Source organism: Oryx dammah, unplaced genomic scaffold (assembly GCF_014754425.2).
Source record: "Oryx dammah isolate SB20612 unplaced genomic scaffold, SCBI_Odam_1.1 HiC_scaffold_8, whole genome shotgun sequence".
Taxonomy (NCBI): Eukaryota; Metazoa; Chordata; class Mammalia; order Artiodactyla; family Bovidae; genus Oryx; species Oryx dammah.
In genome coordinates this window covers 34,749,700-34,770,439 of record NW_024070192.1, presented here as the reverse complement: position 1 = coordinate 34,770,439, position 20,740 = coordinate 34,749,700, and the positions used below count along the sequence as shown (strand labels likewise).

The 20,740-nt window shown below is 46.2% G+C and overlaps 1 protein-coding gene across 1 annotated transcript in view; it reads left to right on the top strand.

The window, feature by feature from the left end:
• The window catches only part of DNAH2 (dynein axonemal heavy chain 2), a 103,800-nt gene that overhangs the window by 45,233 nt on the left and 37,827 nt on the right, over positions 1-20,740 (top strand). The window contains exons 21-41 of the mRNA XM_040243460.1: positions 270-470; positions 579-735; positions 1,043-1,217; positions 1,606-1,769; positions 3,068-3,229; positions 3,331-3,434; positions 4,384-4,540; positions 4,681-4,763; positions 4,853-5,033; positions 5,669-5,807; positions 8,355-8,572; positions 8,791-8,892; positions 9,218-9,343; positions 9,647-9,757; positions 10,059-10,247; positions 10,721-10,824; positions 10,924-11,113; positions 11,652-11,832; positions 12,777-12,904; positions 13,241-13,393; positions 14,022-14,147. Coding sequence (XP_040099394.1) covers positions 270-470; positions 579-735; positions 1,043-1,217; positions 1,606-1,769; positions 3,068-3,229; positions 3,331-3,434; positions 4,384-4,540; positions 4,681-4,763; positions 4,853-5,033; positions 5,669-5,807; positions 8,355-8,572; positions 8,791-8,892; positions 9,218-9,343; positions 9,647-9,757; positions 10,059-10,247; positions 10,721-10,824; positions 10,924-11,113; positions 11,652-11,832; positions 12,777-12,904; positions 13,241-13,393; positions 14,022-14,147 — 3,151 coding nt within the window. The remainder of the gene's footprint in view (positions 1-269; positions 471-578; positions 736-1,042; positions 1,218-1,605; positions 1,770-3,067; positions 3,230-3,330; positions 3,435-4,383; positions 4,541-4,680; positions 4,764-4,852; positions 5,034-5,668; positions 5,808-8,354; positions 8,573-8,790; positions 8,893-9,217; positions 9,344-9,646; positions 9,758-10,058; positions 10,248-10,720; positions 10,825-10,923; positions 11,114-11,651; positions 11,833-12,776; positions 12,905-13,240; positions 13,394-14,021; positions 14,148-20,740) is intronic.

The following is a 20,740-nucleotide window of genomic DNA, read 5'->3' as shown; positions in this document are numbered from 1 at the left end:
AGCCATTAAATAACCTGCCTGAGGGCACAGAGCTAGTGAGCAGGACTGTGTGAACTCAGCCTGAATCTCTGTGCCTTGAAATCAGACCAAGGAGTCTGAAAGCAGTGAAGGGAAAATGACACCATCACCCGTTTGCCCCGGGCAGGTTGAAGTGGGGCACACCCGGGGTCAGAAGGATGCTGGGTGGGTGGAAAATACCACCCAGTCAGGGCGTCCGGCACGTCTGCCAAGGAAAAGCCATCCTAGCGGGGATGTGTGGGCCCTTTCAGCTACACAGAGGTGGCTAATAATGTGCAGAAGGAGGAGACGGTCCTGAACATCCAGTTTGTGCTCCTGGACTGCTCGCACCTCAAGTTCTCTCTGGTGCAGCACTGCAACGAGTGGCAGAACAAGTTCACGACCCTGCTCAAGGAGATGGCAGCCAGGCGGCTCCTGGAGCTGCACACCTACCTGCAGGAGAACTCGGAGAAGTATGCGGACGGGCCGCTGGTGGGCGGGGGCACACTGGCTCAGGCCACCAGTTGGGGAGAGTAGGCCTGGCTTTCCCACCCACCCCCTCTCCCTTCCCCTGCCTGCAGAATCAGCCGCCTTCCCCAGACCCTGGAGGAGCTGGGGGTCAGTTTGCAACTCATGGAGACCCTGCAGCACGAACTGCCCACCATGGAAACCCAGATCCCTCCCATTCACGAGCAATTTGCCATCCTCGAGAAGTACGAAGTGCCAGTCCAGGACGATGTGAGTTCCAGCGGCCCATCCCAGCCCTAGGCTGTTGGCTGTCAGGAGGGAGAGCAGAGAAGTGAGTGGTGGAGAAGGTGCAAGGCCCCAGAGCCTCTGAGAGCCAAAGTTAATTTGTGTGCTCTTTCGGGTCAGCTGGAGGATTTCTTTCAGGCCCAGCAACTGCTCTATCTCTTTGGGCCTTGTTGCCCAAGAGCTTGGAACTTGGCCACAGACTCTGATCTAGAGGATTGGAAACGAGTTCTTCTGGGAGTTGGTGGGACAGGAAGAGCTCTGTGGGCCACCCTCCCCTTTGTGATGTCCCCAGGTGCTGGAAATGTTGGACAGTCTCGGTGGGGAATGGGTTGCCTTCCAGCAAACACTGCTGGACAGTGAACAGATGCTGAAGAAACACAAGGAGAAGTTCAAGACAGGCCTCATTCACTCAGCTGATGACTTCAAGAAGAAAGCACACAATCTTCTGGAAGAATTTGAAGGCAAAGGTACCCTTCTCGCAACCTTTCCTTCTGCTTTTCCCTTGTCTTGACCCAGTCTTTCAAAGTGTGGGTCCCAGGAAAGTGCCAAACAAGGGAAAGAGCCAGGCACTGCTGTCAGTGATACACCTGTTGTCACTGAGTTTGGGCTGGAAGGCAGCAGCCCTGCTCACATCTCCAGTTTTCTTACACCAGCTTTTCATCTCACTCATTGCTGACTCTCCAGCCACAGTTAGTAGTTTCAATGCATTCTTTTCAATGGGTCCCCTCTTGTTTTCCTTCTCTTGTGGGAAGAGAGAAGTGAGATTTATACACAAAGAGGTAGGCGAGCCACAATGGCCTTTCAGAGGACCTTGGCCTTAGTGAGAATCTGAACCTCATCTTGGACACTCCACAGGCCCCTTCACCAGCAGTGTGGGGCACCAGGCAGCCCTGGAGCAGATTGCCCATGTGCGGGCCATGCTGAACGCCATGCGGGAGGAAGAAAACATCCTCCGTGCCAACCTGGGCATCTTCAAGATCGAGCAGCCAGCCTCCAAGGACCTGCAGAACCTGGAGAAGGTGGTGTGCCTAGCAAGGCCCTCATGGTGACCCAGGGGAGGGGGTAGTAGGCAGAAGAAGGGGTCCCATGGGCCTCAAAAAACACCTGGGACCAGGAAGATGGGTACACGAGGAGCTTTTTTTAAAAACAGAGGTAAAACTTGGGGAGCAAAAGAGCCATTTTACAATGAACAGTTCAGTGGCATTCAGTACATTCACCATGTTGTACAACCATCACTTATAATTCTAAAGTATTTCATCACCCCCCAAAGAAACGCTTTAGCAATCATACCCCACCCCGTTCCCTCTCCCCCAGCCCCTGTCGACCACTAATCTATTTTCTATGTACAGTTGACCCTTAAACAACACTGGGTTTGAACCAGTAAGGCCCACTTATACATGGATATCTTACAGTAGTAAATACTATAATACTATACAATGTGTGGTTGAATCCACAGATGGGAAACTGGATATAGATAAACCGCAGATATGGAGGGTGGACTATAAGTTATACACAGATTTTCCACTGCATAGAGGGTTGGTGTCCCTCACCCTCATGGTTTTTAATGGTCAACTGAACATGGATTTTTCCTATTCTGTATATTCCGTATAAATGGAAGCATGCAATATGTGACTTTTGTGTATGGCTTCTTACATATGTCTAATATTTTCAAGGATCATCCATGCTGCAGCATGTGTCAATATCTCATTCCTTTTTATGGGTGAATAATATTCCATTGTATGGATATACCACATTTGTTTATCTACTAACCTGTCAATGGGCGTTTGGGTTATTTCCACTTTTTAGCTACTGTAAGGAGTGCTGCTCTGACTATGCCTGCACTTGCATATGTTTGAGTTCCCATTTCCAATTCCTGTGGGTATCGACATAGGAGTGGAATTGTTGATCTCATAGTAACTCTGTGTTTAACTTTTTGAGGAACCTCCAAGCTGTTTTCCTCAGCAACTGCACCATTCTACCCTCCCCCAGCAGCGTACAAGGGTTCCTATTTCTCCACATCCTTGTCAACACTTCTCCCTTTATTTTTGGCCCTAGTCATTCTGGTGGGTGTGAAATATCTCCCTGTGGTTTTGATTTGCATGTCCCTACTGACTAATGGCACTGAGGATCTTTTCAAGTGCTTGTTCCTTGAGGCGCTCTTAAAGCAAGAGAGTGGAGAAAAAAGTGTGAACTGAGGGGGAGGCAACTCTGTGATGCCGGGAGGGAAAATCTCCTGAGGATGAGAGGAGGCGTTTGTCAGGGAGAAGGAAGGTGGGAGTCGCCTGACTCTGTCACCTGTCTGGTCTGGGCCCCAAAGGAGCTGGACGCGCTGCAGCAAGTCTGGGAGATCACCCGAGACTGGGAGGAAAACTGGAGCCAGTGGAAGATGGGCCGGTTCCTGACCCTGCAGACAGAGGCCATGGAGACCATGGCCCATGGGCTGTTTCGCCGCCTCACTAGACTGGCCAAAGAGTACAAGGTGTGTGAGGCGAGGGTGGAGGGCCGCGGGCAGGTGACTGAGGAAGGCGGGCTGTGCTGGAAAGGAGGGCAGGTCTCCTGACGTCTCTTGCTTGTGCTCAGGACCGAAACTGGGAAATTATTGAAACCACTCGCTCCAAAATAGAGCAGTTCAAGAGGACCATGCCGCTCATCTCGGACCTGCGAAACCCCGCCCTTCGAGAGCGGTGAGGCTGCCCCTCGCACCCTGGTCTGGCCTGGCGGTCACCTGGTTCTCCCGGTTGTTCGCTCCATCGCGTTCCCACCTCGCTCTGCTCCTCTGTCCACCAACACACACCCTGAAGGAGGCTTCCCAAGAGCCCATTGCCTTCCCCTGTCTGTCACACTGTTCCGGGTTCTCTGGCCTTCTTGGCTCTTTCCCTTCTGTCTCCTCTCAATTTATGTTGTCTACCATAGCTCTACTTTATGTCTTCTGTCCCACAAAAGCCTGAATTTTGTAGTCCAAAGTCTAACATTTGTCCTTTAGGATTTTTATCTTTGTGCCTTAAGAGGCCCTTGCCGATCCCAGAGCTGTCAATGCAGTATCTCCGTACTCTCTTCGCATATTTATAATTTTGCTTCTCAAGTTTAATTCTTTTAATGCATCTGGAACTTATCATGTTATAGAGGAGGACTTTGAAACTGTTGAGGCTAGCACAGACTATTTCATATGTGGTATTTTAATAATTGTATATCCATTTAGGAGTAAATAGTTTTACTTCTTTTATATTGCCTCTAGCATGATGTTTTTGGCAGTGCTTCACTAATATCTATTATACGATTAAGTATAACCTAACCACTTTATTTGCTTAAGTTATTTAACCTCTCTAAGCCTCAATTTCTTCACCTATAAATGGAATAACATTTATAGAGTGACCAGGAAAATGAAATGCCTCATGTAGAGCACTTGGCCCAGCATCTCATCTGTAGTAAACCTGCGATCATCCATCTGAACTCCTCTTCTAGAGTCAGCAGCTCAAGAGCCTATTTAGGAAATATCTGTTGAATCTCGGATTAATAAAGGCACGGAATCATAATATCCCAGTGGAAGAAAGTTAGGGAGCAATGCTCACACTTCCGGTAGGCCCTGCTGACTTTTTGTCCCCAGCTGATCTGACCTTTTGTCCCCGCCTACAGGCACTGGGATCAGGTCAGGGATGAGGTCCAACGTGAGTTTGATCAGGAATCAGAAAGCTTCACCTTGGAGCAGATCGTGGAGCTTGGGATGGATCAGCATGTAGAGAAAATTGGGGAGATCTCTGCCTCAGCCACCAAAGAGCTGGCTATAGAACTGGTATGACAGAGTCCTCTCCCATACTCCCCTGTTTCCTCAGCTTTCTGGAGCAAAGGCTTCCAGCTTTTCATGATCTGAGGGTCCCTCCCAGCTCCTGTTACCCTTGGGGACTAAATACCTGATTGATCTGTCCCCCACAGGCATTACAGAACATTGCCAAGACCTGGGATGTGATTCAGCTTGACATAGTGCCTTACAAGGATAAGGGCCATCACCGACTCAGGTAGACAAGGCTGTGGGACCTGGGCTGCAGAGTGGGGACCAGGTTTGGCAGGTGGGGATGGATTATGATTCTGATACGCTTCACCCCAGAGGGACAGAAGAAGTATTCCAGGCCCTGGAAGATAACCAGGTGGCTCTGTCTACCATGAAAGCATCTCGCTTTGTCAAGGCCTTTGAAAAAGATGTGGACCACTGGGAGCGCTGCCTCTCCCTCATCTTGGAAGTGATTGAGACGGTGCTCACAGTGCAGCGTCAGTGGATGTACCTCGAGGTTAGGATCACCGCCTGAGCTCTCCCTATATCCCCTGGATAGGAGATAGCCTGTCTCCTTTCTTGGCAGAGGATCTAGATAGTTGCCCTGTTATCAGCTCCATTGTCCCACCTCTAAAGCCACTTTTCATCTAAGCATCTGACCCTGAGTTCTTACCTCTCATCTTCAGCTTCCTCCTTGAAAAGCCTTTGTTCTTCTTCCATTTTTCTTCTTGAACCCATATACCTGGCCTCCCAATCCCAAGTTTGGTTCTAGAATATAGACATCCCTTTGGTTCTTCTTTTTTTTTTTACTTATTTATTTATTTTTGGCTGTGCTGGGTTGTCACTACTGCATGGGCTACTCTCTCGTTGCGGTGCTCAGGCTTCAGAGCACAGGCTCTAGGGCACTTGGACTCAATAGTCATGGCTCCCTGGCTCAGTCACTCGGTGGCATGTGGGATCTTCCCAGACCAGGGACTGAACTCGTGTCTCCTGTGTTGGCAGGTGGATTCTTTACCACTGAACCACCAGGGACCCCCTCACCCTTTGGTTCTGATGCTTCTTCTCTTTCATTGTCTCTCCTGGTCTAAGCACAGGGAGCAGAGTGGAGAGGGTGTGGGAAACAGCCTCTCACACCCCTTATTGGCCCTTCAGAACATCTTCCTGGGAGAGGACATCCGGAAGCAGCTGCCCAATGAATCGGGCTTATTCGACCAAGTCAATGGCAACTGGAAGGCCATTATGGACCGGGTGAACAAGGACCCCAACGCTCTCCGGAGCACCCACTATCCAGGTCTGAGCCCTGACACAGCCTTGGCAGGTGCTCTGTGCATGTGAGGTCATGGCCATGTGCTTCATGTTTTTTTAAAGTTTTAAAAAGAATTGTATTTATTTTCGGCTGTGCTAGGTCTTCGTTATTCCATGGCTTTTCTCTAGTTGTGGGGAGCAGGGGCTACTTTCTTGTTGTGTAGCATAGGCTTTAGGCGTGAGGGCTTAGTAGCTGTGGCTCCCTGGCTCTAGAGCACAGGCTCAGTAGTTGTGGCGAAGGGGCTTAGTTGCCCCTTGGCATGTGGGATCTTACTGGATCAGGGATCGAACCCATCTCTCCTGCATTGGCAGGTGGATTCTTTACCACTGAGCCACCAGGGAAGGCCCCACATTCTTCATTTACTGAAAGACTGACCATTGTACCCAACTGTCCTAAGCATTACATAGTAGTTCTGTAGATTAAACTCTTCTAAGCATTACATAGTAGTTCTGTAGATTAAACTCAACACATATTTGAGCAGAGTACAGTAGAGCAGTGAAGAGGATGGAATATGGAATCAGACAGACTTGAGTTCAAAATCCTGCCTTCCTGATTGCATCCCTTCAGGCAGCTTGTTTCCTCCATACTGCAGCTTCCTTACCTGTAGTATATTTGTATGTGTGTCAGAGGTGGGGAGTGTATTTTATCTTACCTTTTTTTTTTTTGGCCCTGCCAGAGGCAAGATGTAGGATCTTAGTTCCCCAACCAGGGATCAAACCTGTGGCCCCAACATTGGGAGCATGGAGTCTTAAGCATTGGGCTGCCAGGGAATTCCCACAGTGAGGGGTTAATGATAGCTATTTCTTGGGATCTTTGTGAGGATAATAAAGGAGTGTATAGCACTCAGTGCAGTGTCTAGCATAAAGGTAGTGCTGTTATTAGCACTATATCTCAAAAAACTCTGATTAAGGAATCACTCTTCTTCTCTATGTGGTTCATTCAATCAGATGATGTAGGTAAATGAGATAATGCAGATGAAGCACTTATCCCATTAAATGGCACAGAGAAAATCTTTGTTACTAGGCTCTATTGTTATTACCTTGATTTAATTGGTTTATTATTAATAGATTAACTAGTCTTTAATGTAGACACTTTGATAGACATGGGGGTTGGGTAAGGAGATGGGGGGAGATGTGGGCATACATGGTGAGGCCTGGTTATTTGTGGTCAGTAGGGATAAAGAACCAGAAAGTCAGGTTGGGCAATGGATGGGCGGGTAGATAGCCCGAGAAGAGTTTTGGCAGGGGATACAGAGGACCTGTATATTTGTCTGGGCCAATCTAACAATTGAAAAATTTTCCCAAGAATCTTAACTCTACACATTAAAAAAAAAAACAACACTTTATTTCAATTACTCTGATAATATATAAGTATTAGGATGTGCAATATTGAGTGAGAACTTGAATTTTTATTAATAATATTTGACATAATTGATATAATTACATTTTAGAACAATGTATACTGCTACTGCTACTTTTAAGTCAATGTATAAGCAGAGCCATTAAAAACAACACTCTCTCTTGGTTGAACACACAGAACAAACCCATGGCTATGGCTACCAGGTCTCCTTGTGGTCTCTAGGGGCTACTCAGGTGGTCATTCAAAAGCTCTAATGGCTTGTAGACTCTGTCCTTGAAGGCCTGAGGGTCACCTTGGAGTTCAGACTCTAGGACATCCATAGTTTCTTCATAAAGCTAGAAACTGGGAAGACCAGGGGATAAGCCAGTCAAAATCTAACTGGGAGGAAACTAACATTATTGAGAACCTATAGATGTGAACACGGTTTATTTTATATCTCGAATTATTCTTTGAGGTGGATCTTATTACTATTTCACAAAGAGGTAAAACCTCCCTGAGGTTAATCGACATGCTAATTAATGAAAGACCCACATCTGCCTCCCAGTCAGGTGCTTTTTTTTTTTTTTTGTACCATGTAGCTTGCAGACTTAGCAGCAGCAGCAGCAGCTTGCAGATCTTACTTCCATGACCAGGGATTAAACCCGTGCCCCCCTGCAGTGGAAGCTCAGTGTATTAACCACTGGACTGCCAGGGAATTTCCTCTAGTACTCTTTTCACTCTATCACAAGGAACACTGGCAGTCCCAGTGATGGTGGACCTTTTTCTTTGTGCACATGTGATGTGTATTTAAATCTAATGATTTAACTTGCTGAATTGTTTATGGGCAGAACAGTCTCTCACTTTCAGAAGCTCTTGGGATGATCGGCAGAGTCCCCACTTCTTTGGTGGAAAGAGACTGATGGGATATGTAGTTATATTAATGGAATCACATATGCATAATTAATTATAATGTATAATATGTACCATAGTGTATAATGAACACTTAATAATGAGTTCATGAGGAGAATGGGAAAAGAATGATTAGGGGACACTTCTCTGCTTCCAAAAACCATATGGCAGTCTGCGCCCCAGCATCCACGAGCTGTTAGAGTGGATATGGTTGGAGGCTGCAGATCTACTCAGGGCAATGGTAAAAGGGCCACGACCAATGTCACTCACTGTTCTCCTCCCCAGGCCTCCTGGACACGTTGATAGAAATGAACACAATCCTTGAAGACATCCAAAAGTCCCTGGATATGTATTTAGAGACCAAGCGCCATATTTTCCCCCGCTTCTACTTCTTGTCCAATGATGACCTCCTGGAGATTCTGGGCCAGTCCCGCAACCCGGAGGCTGTGCAGCCACACCTCAAAAAATGCTTTGACAACATCAAACTGCTGAGAATGCAGAAGGTCAGTGGAGGTGGCCACGATAGGCAGGAGGGTGGGGGAGGGATGGTGACATCACTGAGTTCACAGCCTCTGAGGAGACCATCCCCCTCCAAGAGGAGGGGGATAGTAATGATTCTGGGTATCTGGGACAGAACTTTCTAAGAACTGATAATATAGAGGGGGAGGTGGGAGGAGCAGAAATGACCCCCAAAGGGCTCAACAGCTTCCTGCTTCTGCAGGTTGGGGGACCCGGCAGCAAATGGGAAGCATTGGGAATGTTCTCGGGTGATGGTGAATACATCGATTTCCTCCACCCAGTGCTTCTGGAAGGGCCTGTGGAGGTGAGCTGTGGCCAGGGTCTAAGAAGTAAGCTCTTTCTTCTAACTTTGCTGGCTCTATAAGGAGAGACCATCTCTGTGAAGGGGCCTTAGTCACTTTGTGCCTCCCACCTGCCATTCCTAAAACTCTAACCTCCACCATGCTCTCCTGAAAGTCCGTCTGACCCTGGTTGCCATCCCCCTCAGGGACTCGAGCCAGCCACTGCCCAGCTCCCACTTTTCTCTTAGGCCCCAGAGCTCCAGGGTCCTCCTTCCCAATCACCTTTGCTCTGGGCACTCTTTACTCTGGCCCTGAGGCCGAGCCATCCTGTTCTCGCCTCCCCCCCAGTCCTGGCTTGGCGATGTGGAGCGGACCATGAGGGTGACCCTCCGGGACCTTCTCCGGAACTGTCGCCTGGCCCTCAAGAAGTTTCTCAACAAGAGGGACAAGTGGGTGAAGGAGTGGGCTGGCCAGGTGAGCTGGGGTCAGTAGAAATGAGGGAACAAGGAGGATGGAGCCGCAAGGGAGCAGCCAGTGTAAAGACAGAATCTGGAGTCACCCAAAAGGCAGGTGTCCTGCCCCCTGTCCTGGGCTGTGACCCAGAAGCCTGCATGCTGGACTCTTAGCTCCTGACTTAGGCTCGTGCCCACCCTCCAGAACAGGTCAAGCATATTGAAAGGAGAAGCATCTGGTCCCGAATGAGCCAGGATATGGGAGTTGGGCTGTGTGGGTGGCCAGGGACGGGCCTTTGGAATAGAGCCTCCACACATGCCCCAGATGGTGATCACTGCCAGTCAGATCCAGTGGACGGCCGATGTCACCAAGTGCCTGCTGACAGCTAAGGAGCGGGCAGACAAGAAGATCCTCAAGGTCATGAAGAAAAAGCAGGTGGGGAAACACCACTAGAATGACAAGGGCCTGGCATCAGAGCTGGAAGGAGGGGCTGATCCATTGGAGTGAGAATTAGTGATGAGCTGGTGGGAAGGGGTCAGAATGGGGTGCATTATGGGAGGTGTCCAGTGAGGAGAGGTCAGGTGGGTCAGAAGTATGTCTCCCTGGGCTGATGTTGAAGGTCAGGAACTGCAGTGGGGGTGGGGTCAGCATCAAAGCTGGAAGAAGAACGAGGCTGGGACAAAAGCGATTAGGGTTTGGTGGCTCAGCCCACCTTCTCCACTGCCTCATTCCACAGGTGTCAATACTGAATAAGTACTCTGAGGCCATCAGGGGGAACCTGACCAAGATCATGCGCCTTAAAATTGTGGCCCTGGTGACGATAGAAGTCCACGCCCGGGATGTGCTGGAGAAGCTTTATAAGAGTGGCCTCATGGATGTCAGCTCCTTCGACTGGCTCAGCCAACTGCGCTTCTACTGGGAGAAGGTGCAGAAGGGCCAGCTTCCCATTCTCGTATCCTAAACCTGATACTGACACTTTGATGAAATTCATGTTCTCTAAAAAAAGTAATATCTCAGCCCAGCCCTCAGTCCTTTCCCATCACCCTAATCCAGCTGGTAACTCTCTCTTGGATCTGCCACATCAGGAATGGCAAGAGGCCTATTTCCAGGGAGTGCCCACTCTGCTGCTGCTGCTGCTAAGTCACTTCAGTCATGTCCAACTCTGTGCGACTGCATAGACGGCACTCTAGGTGTTCCTTAATCAGCAGCTGCTGCCATGGACTGGGCTGGACACGTGCAGCGCAATTGCCAGTTTCCATCTGAGCTGTAAACCCATCCCTCTTTCTAACTCTAAACAGAGCACCCAGTCTTCTCCCTGATGCTTCCAGCCCCCCTCTCAGCCACAGCCCTGACTCTCCCTCCATGCCCACCTCTCTCTTACTCTGCTCTGTTTCCCAGGATCTCGACGACTGTATGATCCGTCAGACCAACACACAGTTCCAGTATGGTTATGAGTACCTGGGTAACTCTGGCCGGCTCGTCATCACCCCCCTAACCGACAGGTCGGCCGTGGGGAATGAATGGGGTGCTTGGGGTGGGGGCGGTGAAAGCTGAGCCCAGGCTTCTAGGAGTCTGGCCTGAATCCTGTCCTCCACTCACAGGTGTTACATGACGCTGACCACGGCCCTGCACCTGCATCGAGGCGGATCCCCCAAAGGTCCCGCGGGCACCGGGAAGACCGAGACAGTCAAGGACCTGGGCAAGGCCCTCGGCATATACGTTATTGTGGTCAACTGCTCCGAGGGCCTGGACTATAAGTCCATGGGCCGGATGTACTCAGGCCTGGCTCAGGTCAGCATCCTGCCAGCCTGGCCAGGACCAGCCTGACCCCTCCATATCTTTTAGTTTCAGAAAATCAGCTGAAACCCAGATCTGGTTCAGTGCCCTGTAACTGATGACACTGCATCGCCTCAGTTAGTTCTTACAACTGGGGAAGTCCCTGCGCTTCCCTGAGCTTCACTTTGCTTATTTGCAAAACCAGAAGGTTATGTAAGGATTTAGTAAGAGAACTAGTGTAAAGTCATGCATGCTGGGGGCGCTCAACACCCACAAGTTCCCTACCCTGCTCTCTTTCCTACCCACAACTCTCAGGCATTCTCCTAGATCCTTCCTGTCTGATGGAAAGTTCTGGCCAGAAACTACAAAACTACAATAGCCCCTTCTCACACACACTCACACATACACACTTGCACACATTCATTTTAGAGGCCGCTGTTTCTAGCCAAACACTTCAGGGGGAGGATAGGTTAGTCACAGTTTCTAGTTTTTCCCAGTCCAGGGTCACTTGTTTTCCTCCCAGCAACTCTGCCCCTCCTCCTCCCAACTACAGACGGGTGCCTGGGGCTGCTTTGATGAATTTAACCGCATCAATGTGGAGGTGCTGTCAGTGGTGGCCCAGCAGATCCTGTCCATCCTCTCTGCCCTGGCTGCTGGCCTCACCCGCTTCTATTTCGAGGGCTTTGAAATCAATCTGGTGTGGTCCTGTGGGATCTTCATCACCATGAACCCTGGTAAGGGCCTGGGACTAGAGTAGATGGGGCTCCTGGGGGCAAATGTCCGTGCATCTTCCCTCTCCCCAACCCCAGGCCAGTGCATTTAGCCAAGTGCAATGCTGCTAAAGGCAACAAAGTGTGAGAAAAGGATGAACACATGCATTTCTAGGAGAAGGGGAAGCAACCTTACTGTCTTTCCTAAAGGGATTAGTGTTGGCTCGGGTGCATAGATGTCGTCCTAGTCTTTCAAGGTACTTAGCTTTTTTCTTCTGTTGAACTAGCTCCTAGAATTCTGGTCTATCTGCCATCCCTTTTGCCAGATGAGAGAACCTCCCTGAAGTGCAGAGCCTAGGGTCTCTCATCACTGTTGCCTAGGAACAGCTCTGTGGGTAGGATCTAGGAGAAAACAGGAAAGGGCTTCCGCACTAAAAGAATCAGAGAAACAGCTGCGATTTCTATTAGCACCGAGTGAGTTATATTGGGTCAGCCACAAAGTTCATTCAGGTTTTCCCATAACATCTTAATGAATAAACCTGAACAAACTTTTTGGCCCACCCAATCCATGAAACTTGAGAGATGGGAACAAGACAGCTCTGTAATTTGAGTCTGAAGCAGGGCCTTGCAGCAGTTAAGGAAAGGGCCAGGGGTAGGAAAGAAGAGCAGAGAGGTGTGGGAAAAGCCAGGGCTGAGATGAGAGAGGAAGAGATCTTGGAGTTGGAGCTGGGGAGAGGGCTCAGGATGAAGCAGAGAATGGGGAGAATGGGATTGATGGGGAAGTAGGTCTTCGGAAAGCAGTGTCCCCTGGAGAAGGGAATGGCTACCCACTCCATTATTGTTGCCTGAAAATCCACGGACAGAGGAGCCTGAGAGTTCATAGGGTTTCAAAGAGTTGGACACGACTGAGCGATCAACACTTTTGCTTACTCTTTCATGGATTCTGAATACGTGGTGCTGTTTTCCAGGCTATGCTGGCCGCACAGAGCTTCCTGACAATCTTAAATCCATGTTCCGGCCAATTGCCATGGTGGTGCCCGACTCTACACTTATTGCAGAAATCATTCTTTTTGGGGAAGGCTTTGGCAACTGCAAGGTATTCTGATCATCTCTTGTCTCCAATACTTTATTTTTCATCCATGATTACCCTCTGGGCCCAAGAACCCCCCCCCCCCAAAATCCTCACAATCATTTTATCCTACAAGAAATGTACCTGACTCTCAGTAGGATATGGGGGCAGGAGAATCCAGAGGAGAGAGGTCTTCCCTCTATCACGCCGCTGGTCCTTGATGGCACAATTCACAAGATCTTCCCATCCCTGTCCCCCAGCTGCTTCATGCCCAGGCACCCACCTTCTTGTATCTGTAACTGTCCCTACACGATACAGAGGGATTTATGAGGAAATGGATGGTTCCTTTGTTTTGGCCTCCAGGTTCTGGCCAAGAAGGTGTACACGCTTTACTCTCTGGCTGTGCAGCAGCTCTCCAGACAGGACCACTATGACTTCGGCCTGCGTGCCCTCACCTCCCTCCTGCGCTATGCTGGCAAAAAGCGCCGCCTGCAGCCCGACCTGTCTGATGAAGAGGTAGACTGAGGACGCCGTCTTGACCCTTAAACACCACCATCACTGGTCCTCTGTGCCTTCACTGGAGTTTTTCACATCCTTACTTTCCCTCAATCAGTTTTCCCACTCTTCCAGCCATCCTTGGTGTTGCCCAAGTTCCACCTGTCCTGTTGCTCAAGACTAGCTTGGGTGTATCCATTGTTTTTCTTTCTTATTTATTTATTTTTGGCTGTGCTGGTTCTTCATTGCTGCATATGAGCTTTCCCTAGTTGTGGTGAGTGGGAGCTACTCTTTGTTGCCATGGGCTTCTCATTGTGGTGGCTTCTCTTGTTGTGGAGCATGGTCTTTACATGCTTGGGCTTCAGTAGTTGCAGCCCTCGGATTCAGTAGTTACAACTCCCAGCCTCTAGAATGGGGGCTCCAGTAGTTGTGGCCCATAGGCTTAGTTGCTCCACGTCCTGTGGTATCTTCCCAGACTAGGGATCAAATGCATGTCCTCTGCAATGGCTGGCAGACTCTGGTTCACTGAACCACCAGGGAAGTCCTCCCTTGTTCTTAGCTCCTGCCTCTCACCCCTCTAGAGAGGAAAGGCCTAATGAAGAGCTGGGCCCTGGCTTCTCCAGCCTGAGTCTCTGTCTTTCCCCTCCAGGTTCTGCTGCTCTCAATGAGAGATATGAATATTGCCAAGCTGACTTCCATTGACGTGCCCCTCTTCAATGCCATCGTGCAAGATCTGTTCCCCAGCATTGAGCTGCCGGTCATTGACTATGGCAAGGTATTTGATCCCCAAGACTCCCTGGCCTCTTGTGTGAATGTGGATCCTGTGGTGTCCTAGGAACAAGACACCTGGCTTCCAGGCCTTGTTCTGCCCTTCACTGGCTATCCATTCAACTGGCTATGACTTTGAGCAAGACGGTTACCCTTTCTTTGGGCTACTTTATCTATAAAGTGGGACTCCCTGCTGGTTAGGAAATGATACAAACTTATGCCAACACTCTACATTCTCCCCTCAACTCCCCAGGCCCTGACTCACCTGCTCAAGGACTTCTACTCATCAGTTCCTTGACTTCATGGAGATCTCTGGTCCACTGGCCTTTCTACTTTATACCCATTGGCCCTCTCATGTCTCTGCCTCTCTCCTCATCCTCTCTTTTGAGGAGAGACTGCTAGGAGCTGTTTGATAAGGGAGAAGAGTGGGATGGAAAGGGCCAGGGGAGGAGAATTCTACAATGTGTAGGAATTTTCTTCTCTGGCAATATGGCAGTTTAGATATCCTGAGTGATCCTTTCCATTGAAACCACTATAATGCTGAATAAAAATATAAAAACACACCTTTTAAAATGTATTGCTAAACTGGCAAGAAAGAAAGAATTCTGGGATGAGGAGGGGAAGTAAAAGCAGGGAGGCAAGTGAATTGCCAAGCTGGCTTTCTCCCTGAAAGGTTTTGTTGAACATAAGACACTGAGGAAAGGAGATAAACTAGCTCAGGTTTTGAGGTATAACAGAAAACCCAGTTGTGCATAGACTTTGGCCCACAAGGGAAAACACCTTCAGTAAGTGGGAAAGTGAGAAACCCACCACTGAGGAGGCTCCGTACAGTAAAGAAAGTTGCTTGTCATGACCGTTGGCAGTGAGAGGAAGGGGCAGAGTCTCCTTTGAGACTTCCTAACCTTGAGTCAGCCTCACATGATTTCTGGTCATCGTTTATTTTACTGTGTACTCCCCCCAAATCTCAAATTTAGAATTTAATTTGAAGTATTTCCAGGTTGTTAGTGTCTCCCCCAAGCGACTGGCAGAAACAAATGCAAATTATTTCTAGAAGAATGAAACTTCAACTTAAAAGTCCAAAGAATTCTCGTAAAAGCCTAAGAAAATGAGCAACTTCTGGTCAAAAATCACAAAACAAACAAGGAAACAAGATATCATGAAGGGAAGCCAGAGAACAACAAAACAGCGCAATCAGACCCCAAAAGACTACAGATATGGACAATAATCAGCACAGAATTCTAAAAATACCTACATTTAATATGTTTAAAGAAATAAGAGAGAAGTTTGAAACTGTGATCCAGGAACAAGATACTTCTAAACAGAGTAGACTTGAAAAGAACCAATAGAATTGCTACAAATGAAAAAATATATTATAATTGAAATTTGAAAAACCCAACAACCTCATTATATTCAGAGAGGACTTCTAGATAAAAAGGTGGATTAAAAACAATTTTGTTTCCTTTTGAAAACCTGCTGCAACTACTCTAAAGGGATGTTTTTTTTTAAAGGCATCTATACCAGGAAGGATGGAATAAATGAGAGAGGTGATAACAACAGAAGTATAGACATAGGAAATAAATGAATCAAGTAGTGACTTGTGCTGTGACTCTCAGCAAACCTGAGAGGCTGGAAGTAGGGAGAATTGTTAAGTAGGAAGTAGGTGTTGGGGGTGCTAATCCTCAGTCGCTTAGTCATGTCTGACTCTGCAGTCCTATGGACTGTGGACTGTAGCCCGTCTGTGGACTGAACTACAAGGGAAGCCCAAGAATACTGGAGTGGGTGGCCTATCCTTCTGTCCATGGGATTTCCCTGGCAAGAATACTGGAGTGGGTTGCCATGCCTTCTTCCAGGGGATCTTCCTGGCCCAGGGATTGAAACATGTGTCCTGCATTGCAGGCGGACTCTTTACCACTGAGCCACTGAGTAAAGGAATTAGACTTGTGGAAGCCCAAGAATACTGGAGTGGATAGCCTGTCCCTTCTCCAAGGGGATCTTCCTGAGCCAGGAACTGAACCAGGGTCTCCTTCTTTGCAGGCAGATTCTTTACCAACTGAGCTATCAGGGAAGCCCACTGAGTAAAGGGGATGTAGCTAAAATAAGAAGGATTGGAGGCAAACTGTCTCAGGAGCAGGTCTCCCCTTCTCTGTGTCCCTGGATGGCCGTCCCTTTTCCACTTTGGCAGAAGACTAGAGGGTAAAAATAGTAGGTCTCTGGTTTGGGGGACACAAAATATAGTTGAGGAAAGGAGAAAACCTTGTTAAAAATGGAGATTAAGAAACTTTCCTGGTGATCCAGTGGCTAAGACTCTGCACTCCCAATGCAGGGGGTTGGGGTTCAATCCCTGGTCAGGGGATCCCACATGCCACAACTAATGAGCCAGTGTGCTGCAACAAGACCTGTCACAGCCAAGTAAATAAATATTTTTTTAATAAAAAAAAAAACTTGAGGCATGATGCTCAATACACATACACACACATAAATACACACAAACATGATAATACAACTAATTCTGAGACAGTGGAAGGAAGTAGTAGAAGTGAGGCCTCTTAGTGTATTTGAGAGATACAAGTAAAATCCTGCATATGTTTGAAATTATTTGGTTGCATTGGCTGTGTATTTTAAAAGGTCATACTCTTCTGGGACCCACATGTGTCATGGCTCTATAAGCATTCGTTTATTTTTTATTTTTAAAAAAATTTTATTGAAGCCTAGTTGATTTACAGTGTTGTGTTAGTTTTGGGTGTACAGCAAAGTGATTCAGTTTTATATATATGTAAATCCACATATATATGTGTATATGTAATTATAATAACTTATTTATATATAATAATTATATACATATATACATATAAGCCCAGGACCAGACAGCTTCACAGCTGGATTCTACCAAAAATTTAAAGAAGAGCTAACACCTATCTTACTCAAACTCTTCCAGAAAATTGCAGAGGAAGGTAAACTTCCAACTCATCCCATGAGGCCACCATCACCCTAATACCAAAACCAGACAAAGATGTCACAAAAAAAGAAAACTACAGGCCAATATCACTGCTGAACATAGATGCAAAAATCCTTAACAAAATTCTAGCAAATAGAATCCAGCAACATATTAAAAAGATCATACATCATGGCCAAGTGGGCTTTATCCCAGGGATGCAAGGATTCTTTAATATCTGTAAATCAATCAATATAATACACCACATTAACAAACTGAAAGATAAAAACCATATGATTATCTCATAGATGCAGAGAAAGCCTTTGACAAAATTCAACATCCATTTATGATAAAAACACTCCAGAAAGTAGGAATAGAAGGAACATACCTCAACATAGGAGAAGGAAATGGCAACCCACTCCAATATTCTTGCCTGGAGAATCCCATGGACAGAGGAGCCTAGCAGGCTTCAGTCCATGGGGTCACAAAGAGTCGGACACGACTGTGTGACTACCACCACCTCAACATAATAAAAGCTATATATGACAAACCCACAGCAAACATTATCCTCAGTGGTGAAAAATTGAAAGCATTTCCCCTAAAGTCAGGAACAAGACAAGGGTGCCCACTCTCACCACTACTATTCAACATAGTTTTGGAAGTTTTGGCCACAGCAATCAGAGCAGAAAAAGAAATAAAAGGAATCCAGATTGGAAAAGAAGAAGTAAAACTCTCACTGTTTGCAGATGACATGATCCTCTACATAGAAAACCCTAAAGACTCCACCAGAAAATTACTAGAGCTAATCAATGAATATAGTAAAGTTGCAGGATATAAAATTAACATACAGAAATCCCTTGCATTCCTATACAATAACAATGAGAAAACAGAAAGAGAAATTAAGGAAACAATTCCATTCACCATTGCAACAAAAAGAATAAAATACTTAGAAATATATCTACCTAAAGAAACAAAAGATTTATATATGGAAAACTATAAAACACTGGTGAAAGAAATCAAAGAGGACACAAATAAGTGGAGAAATATACCATGTTCATGGATCAGAAGAATCAATATAGTGAAAATGAGTATACTACCCAAAGCAATCTATAGATTCAGTGCAATCCCTATCAAGCTACTAAAGGTATTTTTCACAGAACTAGAACAAATAATTTCACAATTTGTATGGAAATACAAAAAAACCTCAAATAGCCAAAGCAATCTTGAGAAAGAAGAATGGAACAAGAGGAATCAACCTGCCTGACTTCAGGCTATACTACAAAGCTACAGTCATCAAAACAGTATGGTACTGGCACAAAGACAGAAACATAGATTAATGGAACAAAATAGAAAGCCCAGAGATAAATCCACGCACCTATGGACACCTTATCTTTGACAAAGGAGGCAAGAATATACAATGGAGAAAAGACAATCTCTTTAACAAGTGGTGCTGGGAAAACTGGTCAACCACTTGTAAAAGAATGAAATGAAACTTTCTAACACCATACACAAAAATAAACTCAACATGGATTAAAGATCTAAACGTAAGACCAGAAACTATAAAACTCCTAGAGGAAAACATAGGCAAAACACTCTCAGACATAAATCACAGCAGGATACTCTATGACCCACTTCCCAGAGTAATGGAAATAAAAGCAAAAATAAACAAATGGGACTTAATTAAACTTAAAAGCTTTTGCATAATGAAGGAAACTATAAGCAAGGTGAAGAGATAGCCTTCAGAATGGGAGAAAATAATAGCAAACGAAGCAACTGACAAAGAATCTCAAAAATATACAAGCAACTCCTGCAGCTCAATTCCAGAAAAATAAATGACCCAATCAAAAAATGGGCCAAAGAACTAAACAGACATTTCTCCAAAGAAGACATACAGATGGCTAACAAACATGAAAAGATGCTCAACATCACTCATTGTCAGAGAAATGCAAATCAGAACCACAATGAGCTACCATCTCACGCTGGTCAGAATGGCTGCTATCCAAAAGTCTACAAACAATAACTGCTGGAGAGAGTGTGGAGAAAAGGGAATCCTCTTACACTGCTGGTGGGAATGCAAACTAGTATAGCCACTATGGAGAACAGTGTGGAGATTCCTTAAAAAACTGGAAATAGAACTGCCATATGACCTAGCAATCCCACTGCTGGGCATACACACCGAGGAAACCAGAATTGAAAGAGACACATGTACTCCAATGTTCACTGCAGCACTGTTTGTAATAGCCAGGACATGGAAGCAACCTAGATGTCCATCAGCAGACAAATGGATAAGAAAGCTGTGATACATATACACAATGGAATATTACTCAGCCATTAAAAAGAATACATTTGAATCAGTTCTAATGAGGTGGATGAAACTGGAGCCTATTATACAGAGTGAAGTAAGTCAGAAAGAAAAACACCAGTACAGTATACTAATGTATATATATGGAATTTAGAAAGATGGTAATGATAACCCTGTATGCAAGACAGCAAAAGAGACACAGATGTATAGAACAGTCTTTCGGACTCTGTGGGAGAAGGCTAGGGTGGGATGATTTGGGAGAATGGCATTGAAACATGTATATTATCATATGTGAAACAGATCGCCAGTCCAGGTTTGATGCATGAGACAGGGTGCTCAGGGCTGGTGCACTGGGATGACCCAGAGGGATGGGATGGGGAGGGAGGTGGGAGGGGGGTTCAGGATGGGGAACACATATACATTCATGGCTGATTCATGTCAATGTATGGCAAAAACCACTACATTATTGTAAAGTAATTAGCCTCCAATTAAAATAAATTTAAAAATAAAACACACAAAATTTTTATTAACGCCTAGTTGACTTACAGTGTTGTGTTAGTTTCAGGTGTACAGCAAAGTGATTCAGTTTTATATATATGTAAATCCACATATATATGTGTATATATAATTATAATAATTTATAATTATATACATATTTTATATGATGTATAATTACATATATATTTATATGTATATTCTTTTTCAGATTCTTTTCCATTAGGTTATGACAAGATATTTTATATGGTTCTTTGTGCTGTAACATTGTTCAGTTGCTCAGTCATGTCCAACTCTTTGAGACCCCATGGACTACAAAACACCAGGCTTCCCTGTTCTTCACCATCTCCCGGAGCTTGCCCAAACTCATGTCCATTGAGTTGGTGATGCCATCCGACCATCTCTTCCTCTGTTGTCCCTTTCTCCTCCTGCCTTCAATATGTCCCAGCATCAGGGTCTTTTCCAATGAGTCAGCAATTTGCATCAGGTGGCCAAAGTATTGGAGCTTCAGACTTAGCATCAGTCCTTCCAATGAATATTCAGGACTGATTTCCTTTAGGATGGACTGGTTGGATCTCCTTGCAGTCCAAGGGACTCTCAAGAGTCTTCTCCAACACCACAGTTCAAAAGCATCAATTCTTTGGCTCTCAGCCTTCTTTATGGTCCAACTCTCACATCCACACATGACTACTGGAAAAACGAAAAACTACTGGAAAAACAAAGGTCTGACTATATGGATCTTTGTTGACAAAGTAATGTCTCTGCTTTTTAAAATGCTATCTAAGTTTGTCATAGCTTTTCTTCCAAGGAGCAAGCATCTTTTGATTTCATGGCTGCAGTCACCATCTGCAGTGATTTTGCTGTAAAGTAG